Consider the following 20,580-nt stretch of genomic DNA (forward strand, 5'->3'; position numbering starts at 1 on the left):
AGTTGGGACTACTCTTCAACAGTGACTAAAATATTTAGGAGAAGTTGGTGGTCATAAATGAGAAGAAAGGAAAACAGATGTACACTGAGTGGCCATAAAGAGAACAGGTTACAGATGATGGCCAGCCACACTCACTGACACCATCTCAAAGTAACACATCATTAGTTTCTTTAGATTATGGTATGAACAGATAAGATACAAAGTCAATGACATCTATAAGACTGGAAAGGTTTACAAAACCTTTCTAAATCTTTGGAATCCAATGAACTAAGGTGAGATCATTATGGACAAATCAAGAATTCTTGGAACAGTGGTGAACCTTCAAGTGGCTGACCTACCAAAATTCAAGAGTAATCAATGACTCATCCCGGAGGTCACAAAAGAATTAAGAACAACATCTTAAGAACTGCAGGCCTCAGGTTAAGGTCCGTGTTCATGATTCAAAAGTAAGAAACTGGGTAGAAACGGCATTCATGGGAGAGTTTTAAGGCAACAACTACTACAAAAACATCTTCAAAATACCCAATACTTTTGGGGAAATATCCTGTGGACTGATGAGACAAAAGCTGAACTTTTTGGAGGGTTTGTGTCCTATTACATCTCGTGTAATACTAACAGCATTTCATAAAAAGGACATCACACCAATGGTCAAACATGGTGGTGGCTGTTTGATGGTCTATGCTTTGCTGCTATGGGACCTGGATGACTTGCAGTGACGGTCCCATGAATTGTCCTCTCTACCAGAAAATCCTGAAAGAGAATGTCTGGCCAGCAGTTTATGCCCTGTAACTCAAGTGAACTTGGTTTATTTAGCAGGACAGTGATCTGAAATGCACCACCAAGTAAAAACATTCAATAAAGAAGAGTCTGCCACAATTCCCCAACAGCACTGTGAAAGTCACATTGCCAGGTATTGCAAATATTTGATTGCAGTTCTTGCTTAGCAGGATGGCAGAACCAGTTATTAGGTTTGGTTGGCAATTATTTTTTACATATCGCCTAGCCTAGTAGGCTTGAATAGTTTTTTTCCCCTTAATGTATGAAATCATCATTTAAAATCTGCATTATATTAACTTAAATGACCTCTGTTCAATATTAAAATTTGTTTGATAAACTGAAACAGGCAAGTATAAAAAATGGAAAAAAGAAAAAAGAAATTAAGAAAGAAATACTATTTCACAAACTGAAACCATATAGGAGAGGCAGCCTCCGATGGTCCAGAAAGCAGATCTAGTGATGGTCAGAGTTATAAAATTGATGTGGCAAGATCTGAAAACTGTTGTTCACAAACGCTGTCCATCTAATCTGACTGAGCTGGAGCTGTTTTGCAAAGAAGAATGGGCAACAATTTTAGTCTCTAGATGTGCAAAACTGGTAGAGACAGACCCTAAAAGACTGGCAGCTGTAACTGCAGCAAAATGTGGTTCTACAAAGTATTGACTCAGGGGGCTGAATAACTACGCACACCCCACTTTTCAGTTATTTATCTGTTAAAAAGGTTTGGAATCATGTATGATTTTTGTTCCACTTCTCACATGTACACCACTTTGTATCAGTCTTTCACATGGAACTCCAGTAAAATTGATTCATGTTTGTGGCTGTAATGTGACAAAATGTGGGAAAGTTCAAGGGGGCCGAATACTTTTGCAAGCTACTGTAAGTGTTCAGGGTGGAGGTGGTATTACATTACATCATCACCCCTTCTTATTTGCAAAGGTGTTGGACAGGCTGACAGATGAACTCAGGCAGGAGTCTCCATTGTCTAAGGTGTTTATAAGCACCACTCTGATCTGTAGTAACAGTAGGGATGATTTGCAACAGAAGGATAGCAGCAAGTGTGAAAGGGAGATTTACAAGATGGGAGGGACACCTGCTATGATGTATGGTGTGGGGATGGTGGCTGAAGATAAGAGGCAAGAGTAAAAATGTTAAGACACTCACTGTGAGCGATCAAGATGGACAGGACAATTCAATTTTTTCAGTTGACTTTAGTTCACTTTATAAGGTAAAAAGCCTACAAAATTTAAAGCAAGTATATCAATATGACAGCTCAAGCGGAGGGCGGGCTCACAGAGAAGATTCATGGATGTGGTGACAGCGGGTATGCAGAGGGATGGTGTAACAAGGAAGGATACTAGGGATAAGGTGAGATGAGAGCAAATGACCCGCTGTGACAACTCCTGAACGTAGCAGCCAAAAAGTTGATTAACAAAACTGTGTTAATGCACGTTTAAAATTAATATCATTTATATAAAAACCACAGTAACACAAGTTACACTGATAAGCCTTTTTTATTTTTTATTTCAGAATAAAAAAAAGTTTTAAGTGTAGTTCACATTTCTCAAGTCAAACTGAAAATTTATTCAATTTCTGCAGATACACTAAAAACCAAACAGACTTGTGATGTGTGTAGAGTCATTCAAATCCCACGCTTTTGACCCTTCCAGCAGTACTATGGACAGATGTCTACAGCAAGAAAACTCACTCATCTTTCAATGTAGTATACGTTAAAAATAATTAAGTGACTTGGAATTCGTAGTGAGCTCTGTGATGCATTTAAATTCACATTCAACATGCTGCTTCTCCGGTCTCCCCGGGACTTACTCTGCTTTTCCTTTTCTGTCATATTCACTTCTTGAATTAATGATGGACAGTCATAATGAACATGGCCAGTTACAAATAATGAGGTCAGCAGGTATCCCATTATTTGAATCAATATAAGCCAAAAGATCTGGCTTTAGACTACTAAAAACTATAGGTTTGAGGCGTTTTGCTCTACTCTTAGCTTTGTATGATGTCAGAACTGATATCCTTAATATCATTATCTCAGGTGTGGCTCTGGCTTTCAGCAGAGAAGCACAACCCACTGTTGTCAAGGGATTCAAGGGATAGCCAATCAGAACAAAGTTGCTGTAAAGGGAGACAAGCCGATTTCAGATCGTTTCAGACAGTGTAAGCTTTAAGCACCCCTCATGTGTTTAAAGAAGGTTTGTATTAAAAAAAAAAAAAAAACACAACTTTAATATGATGTTGTCTTAAGTAACAAAATTGGACAGAAAGTAAAGACGACTCGTAAACAAAATAGTTTAAGCATTAATGATGGACAGTCATAATGAACATGGCCAGTTACAAATAATGAGGACAGCAGGTATCCCATTATTTTAATCAATATAAGCCAAATCATCAGGTTTGCTATGAAACAAATGTGGAAACGTATCAAGCTCTGAGCAGTAATCAAGTTGCTCAGATCTTTTTTTTAATCTTTTTTTTTTAATTAATCAGATTAATTTGGCACCAAAAACTGACTTGTAGAAAAACAACAATGATTTTCAACCAGTTGATCTGAAGGATGTTTTGTTACTAGCACACTGAAGCCCCAAAAGTAAGAAATCAAACCATCTCCATTCACTTCATTTTGGTAAAGTGAATCAAAAACTGTTTTATGCAGACATGAACACAGCAGTACACATTTAACTTAGCTGGGTTAGTTTGCTTTGTTTCTCCAAATCTTAATGTGGTTAGTTGTAAAGTCTTTACCTTACAATTTAAAGCGCCTTGCGGTGACTGCTGTCATAAACTGTCACTATATAAATAAAAGTGAATTGAATTGACAAAGTCAGAAAGTGCTTTAGCCTGAAACATCAGCCCACAATAACCCCTAAGGTCCAGCTGTCAACTATCCTATGGGTACTGTATGGGCTAATGTATTGGCGAGTTCAGTCTGACCCGTTATTTATGTTGGAAGCAGTGAACAGTAGCAGAGCTGAAGGCAGAACTGATCGATTCTGGAACGATGACTTCATTCCCCTTTGAACTGAGGCTGCCTCTTCTCCTTGAAAGCAGCCAAGCCTTCCAAACGGTCTTTAGTTGGTATCACCTTAAAACACCAAAAGCATGTGAGTAGACCACTACTGTGTTCTTGTATATACAAAAGACACAAATTACCCTCCCAATGGTTTCACAATACCCTATTGGTTAGATAGGTTTTTTCTTCCCTAGCCAACACTCAGAACAAATACACCATCACTCTGTTAATATGTAAAACTGCAGGAATTACAACTAAAAATTGCAGTTGGGGTCATATATGTATGCAAGTAAAACCCTTTTTGCACCTGCAAAGGTTAAAACGTGAATGACACAATCGCTCTGCCAGATTTATTATAGGAGGGATTTATTATTTGTTTTTCATTTAAAAGGTAGTGATATGTAAAGGTACAGAGACCTTTATGCTCCTTCCTGTTTTTTTAAATGGACAGATCTCCAGGTACTAATGTCACTAAAACTCTGTAACATTGCAAACTGCTCAGTTTACTGCAAGAAATAAATGGTTGTAATAACAAATAAGAGACATCTCTGTCAGAGGTGGGCAGTATAGCCTCTAAAGTATAGCCTCTAGCCTCTTCTACTTTATATAATTGAGATGAATAACATAAGGTTTTCCTGACCCTCACATTCTACCTTTCGTTAATGCTAACAATCTTCAACCTGCACAATCACACTTTTTCATTACTCACTTGGGAATAACAAGCCTCTTCTATTGCCAGACCTGTAGATAAATCCACCTGAAAGGGAATGTGGCAATTCTCAGTTAGGGTTGCAATACAGCCAAAAAATATCTTTGTCCACAAAGAGTTAAACTGAAGAGCTTTAAAAGGTGTAAAGTTTTGAAAATATAAATTTTATTACAGAATTACAAACAAAATAAAGAACAGTAAAGGCACCCATCCACTGACCACACTTACCTCTATCCCCTGGTTAATTGCCAACTTTGCCATCCTTATTGCAATTGGGCCCTGTGGAGTCAAAAAATCAAAAATGTATATAAGTTTTATATGCTATGGTTGAAATGGTTAATATGAGAAAATGTTTCGCTGGTTTTTTTTTTTTTTTAGTCAGGTTGTTTTGCACAAAATGTTCATTTTTTAAAATATGAACGATCAAAGAAAACAAAAATGTATCCTTTCAATTTGGCACTAAACATTTCAAGCCCTTTTTTGACCACGTCTAAACTGCTGTGTTCAGCGACAAAGCCTGAAGAAGGTACAACTGAGCAGAAGCCCAACCAGCACCAGGGTTGTAGTTTTCTTACAAATTTATAGGGTTGTGCACCATAATTTCATCCCCTAGGTCACATTGTAAGAGCTCTACTGCAACATGATGAGTTCTAGGGGACAACTATGGGTGAAACAGCTTGAACTGAACTGCTCTCACTACATTAATAAAACAGAAGACTTTGCATACCAGCACAAAGACCACTCACTATCTGTAATTTGAATCACTGAGACTGTCCACTTTCCCAAAGTCAAGCTGAGAGATTCTGTTTTCAGAGAGGATGAAATCTGGCATGCAACACAAGTGTGGAATATTCAGGTGTTTAGAATAGCAATTTTGAAAGAGAGCTAAACATAACAGTCGCAATGGAGTGCTCACATTTTGCAACAAGGAGACCTCGAAGGAGTAGTGTCCAGTTGGGTAAGGGTGTATTGTAAAAATAGGGTCTTGAAATTATTGATACAAAGATCTGCTTATCAGTTACATGATCTTCTTACCTGGGGGTTAATCTCCCGTGCAAGCTCCAGAGCCCTCAAGTAGGCAGCATCTCCACTGTCATTCTGCTCCACAGAATGACTGACAAGACCCATTTGTTGCGCCTGTGTTCCATCAACCACTCGTGCAGCAAAGATGAGCTCCTTGGCAAGAGAGACGCCAATCACCCTAGGGAGACGTTGTGTACCACCTGCACAGGGCACAGGAGAAACCTGGATAAAATATGGCCTCACCCATTGATACACTGATACTGCCCTCCATCTGTAGTAGCAATTCAATGTAAAATGACCACCTTGTAAAGAAACTATAGAAAGAGTTGTGGAAACAATCCCCCAAAGTTATTTCCCCAAGGTTTCTAAATCTAGTAAGTGCTCTGTCTACACACTACATTTTTATAGACAACATAATTTAAAATGAAACTACAAAATTTACAAAGAAATGAAATAAAACATGCTGTACCTGCTCCAGGAATAATTGCAAGTTTAGTCTCAACTAGTCCCATTTTGGCAGTATTGGCTAGAAAGATTAAAGAGAAAAATTATTACTACCACGACTACTGATGTACGCTCTTAACACACAAGATTAAAAACCACTAAAGTGAAGAACAGTGAGAACTGCAACTCTGTTCCATCTCAGCATATTAATGTATTTTAAGAGTGACATAAACTAACCAATCACAAGTGGTCAATCCTGAGGTAGAATTACTACTTTTCTTAGTAGCATTTAGTGGCTTTGGAAAACGTGCAGCAAAATTTCCCAAACACATCGGATTAAGAAAGCATTTATTAAACTTTTTTTTCATATCTTTATTTTTAATGAGACCAATAGTGCTTCAGATGTTAATAAAAGTAAAGCTTAAAGTGCCAAGTAAACTTTAAATTCAAGCCACAGTTAAACTGATTTTTAAGTTGGTTAAAATATATTCTACTGCATGTTTAGTATCCGTGTTAGCAGCATGCCATAACTCAGGTTCTCACTCAAAGATTATAAAAGTTGTAAAATGTACTGCAAACACATTTCATAATATATATTTGATTTTCATACATTCCTTGGAGTGTAGCCCTTTTAGGTTTACTATAGGGCCCTACTAATGTCATATTAGTAAACACAGGCAAAGCAGCCATATTTATTAGCTCAAAGTAAAGTCCTCTGAGTCTTACAGGAAATTCTGATGTCACAAGCAAGGGCCATTTCCAAACCTCCTCCTAAGGCAGCACCATCAATTGCAGCAATTGTTGGTACTGGCAGGCTTCCTGTGAAAAGAATGATCTATCAATCAAGGAGATGCACACTGTATTTATACAGGACTGACAATCATTGGGAACTGCCATGTATAACAAAAAGTGAACTGAATTTAAGAAAAGTACTGGTTCAAACAAAATGTATTCACATTACTTACAAATTGTGGTAAATAAATATTTATGAATGTAGGATTTGTCCATAAATTATTTGTGTGAACAGTTTAAGTAGAGATTTGTGCATAGCGCTATGTGTAAATGCAGTCCTTAGCCATTAAATCCACAAGTGTGGCATGAACCTCAAACAACCATTAAAGCACTTCCAACTCAATAAATAAACAATTTACGAATTCATTTTGCATGATTCAGACTTTACCTAGCTCTGTAATGAGGGCTCTTGCTTTGGATACAAATGGTCCCACTTCGCTCTGGTGCATCTTGGCCCTCTCCTTCAGATCTGCACCTGCCAATAGACACAAAGGAAAAGCGTTCAGCCAGAGGTAAGTGGCTTCCTGAGGCATAGAGCAGAGGAGTGCATTACCAGCACACACAGTTTTGGCATCTGCTACCGTTTCTGAATTTAAAGCCGAATTTCGCTCACAAGACCCAAGATGGGCATTTCAGATTCCGGATCATAGTGATGTGGGAATTTATCAACAACTGAAGAATGACAAGTAAAACGTAGAGCATTTTTTATGTTATTATTATTTTTCCAATTATGGTTCAAAAAGAAAATAGCCCAATTAGCAAGGACAGTATACCTGCACAAAATATACCAGGAACCAAACTGCATAAAATTACACTGCGCACTTTTTTATTCTTCTTGATGTCCTCCACAGCTTCAAACATCTGAAAGACAAAAAAGTTTTCCAACAACAACAAAAAATGTCTGTCAACATTTTATAAGTTATGACAACTGAAAATAAATAACTTGAAGGACAGTTCAGGATAAACTAGTACTTAAGAGATATTAAAAGTTTAGTAAAACACTTTTGAGCTCTTAAGTTTCTACTGAGTGCTTAGGCTCAGCAGATATTTAAAGAGCAGAAGTCTATTTTTCTGTTACTGGGTTTATGAGGACATAAACGACATGGACAGCTTAGTCATAGTTAGCTCCTTATTATTGGTGAACAGAGACAAGTGTGCACTCCTTCCAGATCTTAAAGCCGTTTAATTTTAAAACTGTACATCAAGAAAGTTAATTGGTTTATAGAAGTTGTGACTAGAGGAGATTAAGAGTGGAAAAGGAAATTGTAGTACTGACTGGCATTTAGATCTTTAACCACTTGAAAACTTTTTACACTAAATTCACTCACACACGAAAAAAAGATCGCAGCCCCTGAGCCACAATGACCCATAACTACATATAATGTATAACACAAGTAGGCAAGCTCTCTGAATGACCTAAGCACAAAGAAGCCTATGTGTAGTGCAGGTAAGCAGAATCCTAGATGAAACTTATGAATTGTTTGCTTGGTTCTAACCATAATTTTAAAAAATAAAAATAGATTAAAAAGGCATATAGCAATACATACCATTTTCACAAGATTTTTGCTTATGGCATTTTTGGCTTTTGGTCGATTTATTCCAACGACGACAATCCCTGAAAGATAGATGTGACATCCTGCTGACTGACCACGCCACACACGTTTATGTCACCAAAACAGAATAGTCGAGATGGTCAGAGACCTCATAATTATTAAACATTATCAGTAAACAATATCAAAACTGCATTCTGTTCGCCTTAAAGGTAAGGGATTATCAAATTAATTTTGGGAAATGTACCTGCATTAAATGAATTTGAACCTTTTCTGGTGTTTTGTTGCGGTCTAGGATGACATCATGTTACACAGTGACGTGAATGCCACCTTTTACTTTGACTTTTTGGGAATTCCGTTTCGACAATAACACCAGCTTTCTCCTGACAAACTCGCAGGTAATGCAGGCTGTGACAAGAACTTACCGCTGTCTTCTCCGTCTAGGTATCTAACGCGCAGGTCATCCTTTGAGTCGGAGCTGTAGTATCGCGTAACAGCACCGTGGCCGTTCAGGCGAGGACAAAGCACGACTCTGTTAGACAGAACAGCGGCTAGCCTACACGCACTTTGTCGATGCGCTGCCTGTACGCGAAAAGATTGCCAAAAGGATCTGCAACCTACCAAGACCGCCATACCGAAGAGCTGTAATGCTGTTTGACTTTCAACTTTGAACCCAGTCACGTGATGAGATCACATGACTTATTTGCGGTCTGCATGGCAGAAAAATTAAAATATTGAATTTAATTCTTAATTTTATTTTATCCGTGTCGCGCGTTGTCTTAATTTATAAATGTGGTGCAAAATATATCACTAATTTTAAAACCCAATCGTAAATATGATGAAAATAATTACTTTTTGAACGTGACAATTACACTTGATTCATACGGTTCCCTGTTTATATAGACAATAAAAGTTAAATTTAGTTTTATTTATAGAGGAAGATAACAACAGTTGTCTGAAGGTGCTTTATTTTGCAAGGCAAAAGACATTACAATAACACAGAGAAAACTCCAGCAGTCAGACATCCCTCTTTAATCTTCGTATCCTTTATTTATCTAAGTAAAAAGTGTCATTGAGATTTAAATCTCATCTCCAAGAAAGACCTGGCCCTTAAGCAAGCATTTGGTTACAGTGGGAAAGAAAAACTCCCTTTTAAGGAAGAAGTCTCCAGTAGAACCAGGCTCAGGGATTTGCAGCATCTGCCACGACTGGCTGGGAATCTCTCGCTACAGCATTTTGGATCAACTTAAGGCTGTTCAGGGAGGGTTTAGAACAACCTGATAATAATGAATTACAATAGTCCAGGCTAGAAATTTAAAAAATGCATGAAGTAGTTTTTCATCACCCCTCTGAGACAGAATGCTTCTCATTTTAGAGATATTGCCAAAAGCAGGAAAGCAAATCATTTGTAACTTGTACTGTTTCTGTTTTGTCATCATTTTTGTCTAAATAAATAAATAAATCTGGGTACATTTCCAGATGATTAAACATGCAAATATTTTGCTTGTAATAAGTTAAATACGTAAAGAAAATCAACAGCCTATTTACGCAAGATAATTCATAATTTTATTGGGGGGGGGGGGGGGGATATTGGTTGGGTCTGATTATTGGGGGGGGGAGGGGGGGGGGGGTCATAACCTCTCTAACCCCCCTGGAAATTACGCCCCTGATTGCCATGGCTGTGGTAGTTGCAGTATGTGTACTGCATTGAATTCTATGATTTTCACAGATTGAAATAGTACCTTTTATGTTGACCCCCAGCTTCAAATTATCATTCAGGGATTACCCCCACCCCCAGTCCAGACACCCCTGCTTCTACAATACATTTAATTCACAGTGGGGATAAAATCTCCCCATCATTTACTGCATCAACCACAGTTTAGGAATCTATTTTTCACACTACCGAATACTTTTGTTTGGTTTTTAAATTGGCAACATTTTCTGCTGTTCACACTTGATGTTATTTAATATTAAATATTAACATTATGGTACAGCTGGCCAAATAACTCTAAGTGGAAGGGGGAATGAAAATTTGCATGCTAAACTTTTTGTATTCTGTGGATTCAAGCCCATACCCCCAATCCAGGAAAGTCTAGAACTGGCTTTCTGGTTGAAAGGTTTGCCCTGAGTTCATGAAGACTCTGGATGTTGCAGGGCTGTCTTGGTTGACATGCTACTGTAATGCTGCATGGGAGATCAGGGGCAGTACCTCTGGATTGGCAGACCGGAGTGGTGGTTCCCATTAGAGGTGGGTTTTGATTATCGATTTATCGATTAAAATCGATTTTGGCTTGGATAACGTGATATCGATTCATTAAAATCCTGAATCAATTTTTAAATATAAATTAATTTTGCCCGAAACACCTGAATCTCAGGTTAAACCTCACAAAATTTCTACAACCACCAAACAGCTAAAACAGTAAATGAGAGCTGGTACACGGATTCTGTACAAAGACATAAACACAAAACGCGGACCCAACGCATCCGAATCAGTGAGCTGTCGCCTTTCTCACCCGACGGCTCGTACGCGGACACGGACAGGCCGCTGGGCTGAAAGCCGACACCTCACTGATTTTTAAGCGTCGGCGGCGCTTTGTGTTTACATCCTTTTTGCACTAGATTCAGAAGCTGCAGGTTTTATCTCTCTCCAAACAATATTGATTGAACCAGCAGCCAAAGATGATCCAAACTACTCTTCATATTTCACTTCACATAAACATCGTCACGAATTTCCTCTTACTTTTGCTGTTTTGCTTCCACCACGATAAAATCACACTTCTTGTAGAACTCTCTCTCTCTCTCTCTCCAAATCGATCATCAAAACCCACCCCTACTTATTACCCTACTGTCTATTCTGTCGGCCGCTGTTTTTTTTTTTTTTACTTACTTCCTACAAGAAAGCCTCATTTCTGCTGTTCAATACTGAACAAATTTAAACTTTTTAAAATTATGCAAAATGCTTAATAATAATAATAATAATAATAATAATAATAATAATAATAATAATAATAATGGATTGCATTTATATAGTGCTTTTCAGGACCCCTCAAAGCGCTTTACAATACCACTATTCATTCACTCTCACATTCATACACTGGTGAAGGCAAGCTACAGTTGTAGGATACTTGAGGGAGCATTAGAGTTTGCCCAGCCCGTTTACATGTGTTTTGTACACTTGGAGAAGCCATTCGACCATGCCCCTCAAGGTGTCCTGTGGGAGATGCTTTGGGATTATGGGAAGTCTGGCCCGTTGCTATGGGCTATACAATAGTTGAAGGAGCTTGGTCCGCATAGCCAGCAATAAGTCAGACTTGTTTCTAGTGGCTGATGGACTCCTCCAAGGCTGCCTTTTGTCACCAATTCTGTTCATAATTATCACAGACAGAATTTCTAGGTGTAGTCAAGTGACGGAAGGCTTTTACTTGAGTGGTCTCAGAATCTCATGTCTACTTTTTGCAGATGGTGCCGCTCTGTTCACCTCATCAGGTGATGGCCTTCAGCTTGCACTGGAGTGGTTCACAGCCTAGTGTGAAGCAGCGGGAATGAGAATCAGCACCTCCAAATCAAAGGCTATGGTGCTCAGCCTGAAAAGGATGGAGTGACAACTCCAGGTCAGGGACGCGTTCCTCCCCCAAGTGGAGGACTTTAAGTATCTCAGGATCTTGTTCATGAGTGAGGGGGGAAGGAAGTTGGAGATCAACATTCATTAAGCATAATTAACTATTAGCAAAACTGCATTCAGATAAACCCTGTTTTAACACTGTATCACTTTATTGATGAAAAGACTGGATGTTAAGTACTTTTATTTATATTTTGGATAAAGATAAGCCGTGGGATCTTAATCTCTTTGACAGTTCTTATGTTTGATTAGATCACCTGTGTTTAAGGAGGAAAATGTGAGACCAGGAGAAAAAGTAGGTGAAGTTACACTTGTTCTTGAACTCATTGGAAAGTCAAACTCATAACTGAAAATTCTACTTTAAGAGTCCCTTAAGTTGAAAACGTATTTTGTGTTTATATAGAGTAGTGTTTATATAAAATTACACATTAAAGCTGTGACAATTATGTTTCTTATTGCAGTGATTTCTGTAAACCAGTAACAAACAAAAGCAAATGCTAAATCCTAACTCAGATTATTTTAACTGTACTGTTTTTAATTGTATGATGATTTACAAACATGACTAACCCATTTCTTTTGGTGAGTGTTCTCTATTCCCAATGGCGGTATGCTATCCACACAGTATCAGCTTGAATCAACAACTTTTGGAGAATTTTTCTCTTTGCTGTTCTGTCATAAAACAAATGGATTGATGGGTTTTAGGCATTCTTAATACAACTGAAGAGGTTGGTTTTACGTCTAAATGAATTTGCTACTGTGGCATTATTTTCTAGTGTGTTTCCTAATCCAGCCATATTACGTGAAAAGAACTAGAAAGTCTTTCCTCACTGAGTAAAAATAAAAACTGAAAGCCACACTTGGATGCTGGGAGATCTGACTTATGGCAACATGACTGCCTAATGATTGACCTAATACTATGAAAGAAAATGGACATAGCTGAAAATATAACCAAAATATAATTTTCACTCACAAATATCACATTTAGTATTAGCTTCAAGAAAGAAAAATAAAGAAAGAAAGCATATGCGATTTAATGACAGGACATTTATTGTGAATAAAAGCTCACATTACAATAAAGCTTGAGGCTGCTGGAAAAAAAATGAGTTATGATTATCACTGTTGGTATATTTCCAACTATGGCATAATATGCACATACGATGTATTTGAAATAAAGTGAATTATTTGACATGATACCAGCTATGTTTGATTTAACTTGCTCATTTATATTAACTATATAGAAAGTCACATAGTAATATGTGACCACCCCAATTTGCTACAAACAGCAAACAAGGCATATATGATGATGATGATTACTGATGGCTCTGGATTCTACATAGTAACAGAAACTTTAGGGTTGAGATACTTTCTTCCATAAACTGAGCATTGTGTAATTCAAAATATTTCAAAGCTTTGTAAAATCCAACTACAGTCCTGTCAAGGTTAAGGAAATTTACAATTCTCCAGCAAATGTCACTCACAATCTCGCTTTAACCAGCAGCCTGGAAAGTTTAAGTACTCAACAAAATAATGAAAAAGCAAAACAAAGTTTGGCAAACAGTGAAACAGTGAGTGAAGCAGAGCCTATTTAAACGTTGTACTAAAGTTTGAGTCAAAATCTGTATCATTCTTTTCTTAAACTCCAGTAGGGATGTGGCTGTGTTTCAGCCCACTGCTGGAAGTTTGTGACAATGTTATTGACTAAATGTTTAAGCCTCCAGTGCTGTTAAATGAATAATGTCAATAAGCAGAGTTTACATTACCAAAAGAACAAGGCTGAACACAAATGTTCTCTTAACAATCTGTAACTTTCAAACCAATTCCTCAAAATAATTCTGAAAAGAAGTATAAAACTTTCATTCACTTCATTCAGGAAGTTGTTAATTTCCTTAAAAGAAAAGTAACCTGGCACTACACAAACATACAAACCAATAATATGACTTAAAACATTAAGAATTTTAGCTTTAAGGCAAACTTTGACAGCAGGGGGGAGGGCTGCTGTTAACAACTGGAGCATTTTTTTCAGCGCCACAAAAAAAAAAAAAAAAAGCAGCGCTCAACAACAGCAGGTGCATATCAATAGGCAACGCTCTATGATAGCAATCATGAACAGTTTGGACTCTTGAAAACAAACAAACCAAAAAAAACCTTTCACTCACAATGTTTTACACAATAACAGTCTATAGCAAATTCTCAAAGTACCCAGAAAATCCTTACGTAGGCTACTTATGCATGTGATCCTATTTTACTTTGCAAAACATGGAGGGACATGATGCTGAATAATTTGTCATGTACAGTTTAACCTTTATCAGTTTTCACCACTCTGCTGCTACATAGACTAGTTCCAATTACCACTTCAACATTCCAGTCTTCTCCACTGTTCACTTCACATTAAATAGCTTCCTGCTTTGTTAAATGCGATAAAACCCATCTGTTAATGATGTAATTTAACACAAAAAATACCATAAAGTGTTGGTTTCATTAACAGTAAGTTTGGATTGGAAAAAGCCAAAGTACAATGAACTGGCATTATTAGGTGAAATAGCCTTTGTAAGAGGAACAGGAATATTATACTAAATTTATGATATGACAATGTGGGTATTTCCATCTCTCCTCAGCCTTTACTGGAAAATAGCCTGGATACACAAAAACTATTATTTGTGACTCTAGTATTTTATGCAAACTCATTTATTTGAAAATTTACCAAAAGAAAACATTGTTTAACCCAAATGTCCACACAGTGAAACAGCAAATATAATGCTAAGCATACAATTGTCATTCAGAGAAACTCATGTCTCATGATGATCAGCGATGCTTTTGGTAGAATCTATTCCAGGTACCCGTTCTCTTTTTGAAGCGACTGCTCTGGGAGACAGGGGGCCAAAGCTCTGTTTTACATACCAGTCTTCTGCATGCAAGTGTGCATAGGAAGATTCTTTTACATCCACAATGGTTTTGTTTGACACGGGGCTTGAGGACTCATCATTACTTGTGCACCCACCCTGCAGTGTCATTGTGTGGCTTACATGCCATTGCTCAGACTGCTGGCTCCAGTCTTGCATGTTGGTGACCTGTACTGACAAAGGGCAGTGAGAAGCCTGTGTGCATCCAAAAGTGTTTTTAGTGGCCTGGTAGCATTCTCCCTCTGAAATACTGACTGGAGAAGAGGACTTTCCAGAGGATTCGTATTCGGGGTCGATTGCCTCCACTTTGATTTGGACGGTTCTGGATTTAATCCGCAGTTTATGTGGTAAAGCTGAAGAACTACCATCTGGCACTTTATGTGTGGAGACAATGATGCTTCTTGGGTCTACTACAGATGGCATCAACCCTTTGGGGACCTGCTGCTCATCCTCACCATCAGATGATTTGCTAACTGCACCATCATCCGAGCTCCTGGGTGAGTTACTAGATGACCTCATGATCTGCATGAATGATGCAGACTGAGTGTAGACTCCAGACAAAGGGCTGGCTATGCCAGGTTTGTAGAGTTCATAGGGACTACCATGCTCTTGTCTATAGCTGCCATTCTCTCCCGGTTCCTGCTTGACCTCTGCATTCCTGCAGACAGTAAAGCTACCCTGAGTTGCGGTAAATGTCTTGGGCATATGAGGTGAATGCCTGATGACTGATATGCAGCTGCTGCGCAGGTGAATAGGCTCCTTTTCTTTGCTGGTAAAACCTTGGCTAGCATTGGGTGGAATAAACATTTGGTGGAGGTTAAGAGTGGCGGAGCTGGATAACCGTTGGACTTCTTGGGCATATGCTGTCGAGCTCACCAATCCAAACTTCAACTTCAATGACAGCAGCTCAGCCTTGAGGGAGGCATTTTCCTCGCCAAGTGCTACCAATTTGTTCTCTAGCACCATATCATTTATGCGTCGCTTCTCCCTTGAACGCTTGGCTGCTTCGTTGTTTTTACGACGCCTCTCCCAGTACAGGGTGTCTTTTTTTTCCTCTGGGATAAACTCCCTTTTCCTACGACAAGCAGATTTAGCCTTGAAAGGAAGTGCAGAGATTTTGTGGCTCAGGAGGTCTCTGTTGGTCCCTTGTAAAGCCACAGCCAGGCACAGGGCATCCTCTCCACTGTAGGACTGATTGGAGTCCACTTCTTGCTTTATTGATTGCATATTATTACTGTTTGCTACTGTCAGCATGCTAAAAGATCTTCAACTGTATACCATAATGGTTGTATCGAGCAAAATTAACTGTCACATGGAATTAATCGGCTTGAGTTGAAGAAATCTGTGGAATAAGACACAACAGAAATGTTTTTCATCAGAGTTTAGTTGAAACAATGTCAAACAAGTTACCATGATACTTTAATATTTACTTGTGCTGATCAAAGATTGCATATTATCATTAATTTAAAGCTTATTCAGATTTTTGTGCTCTACACATAAAACATTAAGGCTGCAATTATGAGTCCGGTATATTTCTGAAAATACATTTGTAGAACAGTAAAATAATAATAGGGAGAGTTAATATCAAGATAATTACTTTTTAGTTTTGTTATTACCATTTCCTACTTTGTGTCACGGAAACAAAGAAATCTTCATTAAAGTACAAAAAAAACATGAAGAAAACATGTAATCGTTTAACTTTCAGAAACTGGATTCCTTCAACAGATTTCAAAATTGATGCTGTGTAACAGATAAATATTTAAAGATGTCATTGGTGAATGTCATCTTATTTACCAATAGCCTGATACCAGTCAACAAGGTATATCAGTCAGTTCCAATGCCTGGCCAATAAATTGGTGCTTCCCCATGATTAATTTATTAAAATTTAAAGTAAGTTCTTTTGTACATTTTTTTTTTTTTGTGAAAAATGATGAAAATAGACATAAAGGCATGATATCACAGAAAACGAGAAACACAAATCCTGTAACCTGAATAATTTCTTTTGCACTAGTCTTTCACACTCACTGCAGCAAACAGTGGTATTTAGAAGAGGAGCAGAAAGATTTTTAATTAGATAAATTAATGTTTAGGGTGTGATACAGTTTCCTCAAATGTTTCTTCTTGACTCTGTGCCCTCATTTTGTCCTTGACTTGGGTCTACATTTAGGAAGAGAGAGACATGACTAATAGGTCACAGACTTGTGTACACATTATAGTCAGGTAACTTTCAGACACTAACTTTGTGTGATACAATTTGGTCTCCCGCTTTTTAGAAGCAAGAAGGCGCTGTATCCCCGACAAATCCATTTGAAATACAGGAGAAATATTTCTCTTTTCATTTACTTGAACCCCTTACGCAGTCTACTACAGATTTTATGATGCCGATGTGCAAACCCCAGCTGGCGTTGACGAACGCGTCCTTTTGTCGTTTTTAACGAGGCAACAAAACATCATGCCTAAATTTGGATCATACGTGATTAACTTGGAGGGTGGGTGCTGACCGAGTGTTTGCTGCTGGTTCAGTCGCGACAAGCAGTACAGAGCGATCGACTCGGCGTTCCAGCACCGGGCCGTCAACGCGTCCTGTTGCCCCAGATTCTTTCATTGTGTCGGTATTATACAATAAGCCCCGCTCCTGCCCTCCCGAGTGCCAGCAATTTCTATTGGTGCAGACATTATGCAATGTTTGCCTGTGTGGCAATAACAATACGGACCAGTGATTGCTCAGCTCTGCGTCCAAGTAAAATAGCTCTAAAATTTTCCACATGTGTTAGATAGCTAACACTGTATCTAACAGACTTTACTAAGACAACGTGGGCATTCAACTCTGTACATGACATCATTGTCTTCGTTACTCATGACATTGGCGGCTGAAGCGCGAGGTCCATCTACGCCCTGAAAAGTAAACTGTTACAACATTACAGAGAAGAAAGCGTTACTTTGCTGTCCCGACGTGGACTGACCCATTCTGTTGCCCACGCATCGACAGAAGCCACAGTGCTTTGATAATGTTTCTACTAGCCACATCACATTCTTGTGTTTCAACACAGTGTTGCAATCTATGAATCACTGCTACTGGTAGGCCCGTGTGCCTGAATAAAATTAAACATCTATTATACCGGTTATAACTATATATTTTTTAAAAGCACACACTCAAACGTGAGCTTTGTCGCACTTTTAACTTGGAAACTACCGAGGCTGTTATTACATTTAAAATAGGTTTTGTGCGAGGACACACAGAAGGTAGCCAGCTGACTGAAATATAAGCTAACTAAACGCCCCTGTGATTTCTGGGCGTGTGAACAGGCACCATCCTCTACAAACCTGTACAACGCTTAATGTTAATCCCAGACATTTAATATTAACCGCAAATCAAAACTGTACCTTTTCTATCACCTGCTTGTGGGGATTGGTTTGGTTTTCCACCGCGTATGATGCACAGAGAAGCAGCATAGGTTTTCCATCAGCTAATAAGGAAATGATTGTCAAGAAAATCCTACAAGTTATAAAGTACTTTGCTCTCCTCCCTTGGCTTTTTCCTTTCAAGGTGGCTAGTGACTCATGGATCTGTGTTAGTAGGTCAGTGGTTGAGTGCATTGGCAGCGTGAAATTAAATGACAGCTACTGCATCCAATCGGCACGCAGCATTTTCTAACTTTAGCCAATGACTCTTGGCCTCACCAGAGCTCAAATCTTATTTAAGAATGTCTGTCGTCATTCACAGTAGGAGTGAAGCATTTGCGACAATCGGCTCGCAGTCCGTGCTCGGATTTGTCCTCATATTACGAAAACAAAATATTTCCGATGTATTTATTGCTCATACTACTTTTACCATGGCATAAATATGCACATTTACTCCCAACAATGTTGCAAATGGGGTGTACACTTGTAAAACAGCACAAGAAGCTGTAGAAGCTCCGTGCGTCTAATGTTTAAGGTTGTCACATTGGTTTATATTTATAGTCAAATTTAGCTACTACATAATTCACACTGTTTATGCACTGTTGCATTAACAGACTTAGGCCATTCCTTGATGTTCTGTTGTCTTTTAATGTAGGTCTAAGTCTGTTTTAATTTTATTTCCACTGCTGAATATATGTCTTATTAACGAATTTAATTTTAATTTTAATACTGTATATTTCATTTTGAAATAAAATTAAAAGTGATTTTAAAAAACTATTTCCAAAAAGGCAATAGTAGTAAATACGTGAAAAAAGATAACCGGTGTTAATACAGTTAATTTCAGCTGTTTGGTTGTAAGTATACACACACGTCAGTCCAGACGGAGTGGTGCGGGGGGGGGGGGGGGGGGGGGGTTGGAGTCTTGTACCAGATGCCAAGATCAGCTGCCAAGACCTGACTGTCACTATACATATTCTATTTGTTTGTTTGTCTAATGCTCTTGTTGCACTGCTAAATAGGCTGTAGCCAACATGGTTTATAAAGGGATTATAAAATCTAAAAAATTACTGCATTATTTTACCTACTCTTGTTAAACTCAGTTTCCTAAAAACCGATTGCAGCTTCTAACTTGTGACGTAAATGTTATGTCTCTAAATTATTTCATATCATTCATGGTAGATATGTTTGATAAATGAGAAGTTAACAAGTCACTGCTACCAGCTTAATCAATTCATTGGGGCGACCTGCGTGTTGTGTTGCATTGTCTGATTTGGTCATAGTGTGTAAACACCTCTAGAGGCCACTGTTGTATAGCTGCTGCAAACTGAATGTGCCCGTGCCAGAGGTTATACTTAAAATGGCAGCTGCCAGGAAGTGTCTTTGGACATTTGTGTTCGCCCTTTATGAAATACATATGTTGTATTACAAGGTACTAATATGATTGAAACATGTTTTGGTAAAGTAATTTGAGCTCCTGGATATTTTAATCCTTCACAATTTTCACACTTTATTCCAACACTATTCAGTAACTTTTACCCAAATACTATTTGGTCACTGAAATACTATATGTTATCTTCAAATTACATGTTGATATTACATCCAAATACACAATTTTCCAATGGAGGCCTTATAACAGATTGTATTGTTCTCTTCCAAGATGGTTGCCAGCATCCACTAGTAACCTTACAAAATAAAAACGCTAATATCACTGCAGTGACAGTAGGTAAACCAGGGGTCTCAAACTCATGGCCCGGGGGCCACTTGCGGCCACTTGCGGCCCACGTCACCCCTGCTTGCCACCACTACTTTTGACGTGAAGAAAGGAAATACAATTTGGCCCTTGAAGTTAGTTTTTGTTACGGGGGATTTTGTTGTTGAGTGCAATTTGAAAATAAGTTGTTTCAAAAGCAAAAATGTTTAAAATGAGGGCAATATGAGCAGAGAGTAAAAACATGTTGAGGGATTGGCTGTATTAGTTCAGTGAGAGAGTTACATGTAAAGAAAACAATTTTCACTAGCAGTCAAAAACTAATGTGTTCACTTATGTCTGCATTTTTATTTTGTTAAATATGGACAAAACTATAGTAGAAGTGCTTCCACGTGTCTGGCCGGAAAGAGAGTATCTTTCCTTTTTGTTTAGGGTGTGATCGTGGCTCAAGAGTTGGGTGTTCGTCTTGTAATTGTAAAGCGCTTTGAGGGGTCCCAAAAAGCGCTATATAAATGCAATCCATTATTATTATTTGTTAGTTCAATAAAAGGTTTCAGTTAGTTACGAGTGAGAAGTTTTTTGCATTCACGTTTGCAGTTTTGTCTTGTTATACAATATTTGAAACTTA

The 20,580-nt window shown here is 38.2% G+C and overlaps 2 protein-coding genes across 2 annotated transcripts; both read right to left on the bottom strand.

Moving 5' to 3' along the window:
• Positions 1 to 2,561: 2,561 nt before the first annotated feature.
• Positions 2,562 to 9,010, bottom strand: auh (AU RNA binding protein/enoyl-CoA hydratase). Its single transcript, XM_085164742.1, has 10 exons — positions 8,749 to 9,010; positions 8,321 to 8,388; positions 7,547 to 7,634; positions 7,162 to 7,248; positions 6,708 to 6,800; positions 6,007 to 6,063; positions 5,550 to 5,737; positions 4,743 to 4,793; positions 4,515 to 4,562; positions 2,562 to 3,877 (listed from the first exon to the last, which is right to left on the bottom strand). Exons 1-10 carry the CDS (start codon positions 8,954 to 8,956, stop codon positions 3,800 to 3,802), a joined length of 966 nt encoding a protein of 321 aa, XP_085020868.1. The 5' UTR covers positions 8,957 to 9,010; the 3' UTR covers positions 2,562 to 3,799.
• A 2,276-nt stretch (positions 9,011 to 11,286) lies between these two features.
• Positions 11,287 to 18,428, bottom strand: nfil3 (nuclear factor, interleukin 3 regulated). Its single transcript, XM_085168609.1, has 2 exons — positions 18,227 to 18,428; positions 11,287 to 16,184 (listed from the first exon to the last, which is right to left on the bottom strand). The coding sequence occupies exon 2, from the start codon at positions 16,094 to 16,096 to the stop codon at positions 14,729 to 14,731; it is 1,368 nt and encodes a 455-aa protein (XP_085024735.1). The 5' UTR covers positions 16,097 to 16,184; positions 18,227 to 18,428; the 3' UTR covers positions 11,287 to 14,728.
• Between the last annotated feature and the right edge of the window lie 2,152 nt (positions 18,429 to 20,580).

The sequence above is a fragment of the Neolamprologus multifasciatus genome, chromosome 7 (assembly GCF_963576455.1).
Source record: "Neolamprologus multifasciatus chromosome 7, fNeoMul1.2, whole genome shotgun sequence".
NCBI classification, from domain to species: Eukaryota; Metazoa; Chordata; class Actinopteri; order Cichliformes; family Cichlidae; genus Neolamprologus; species Neolamprologus multifasciatus.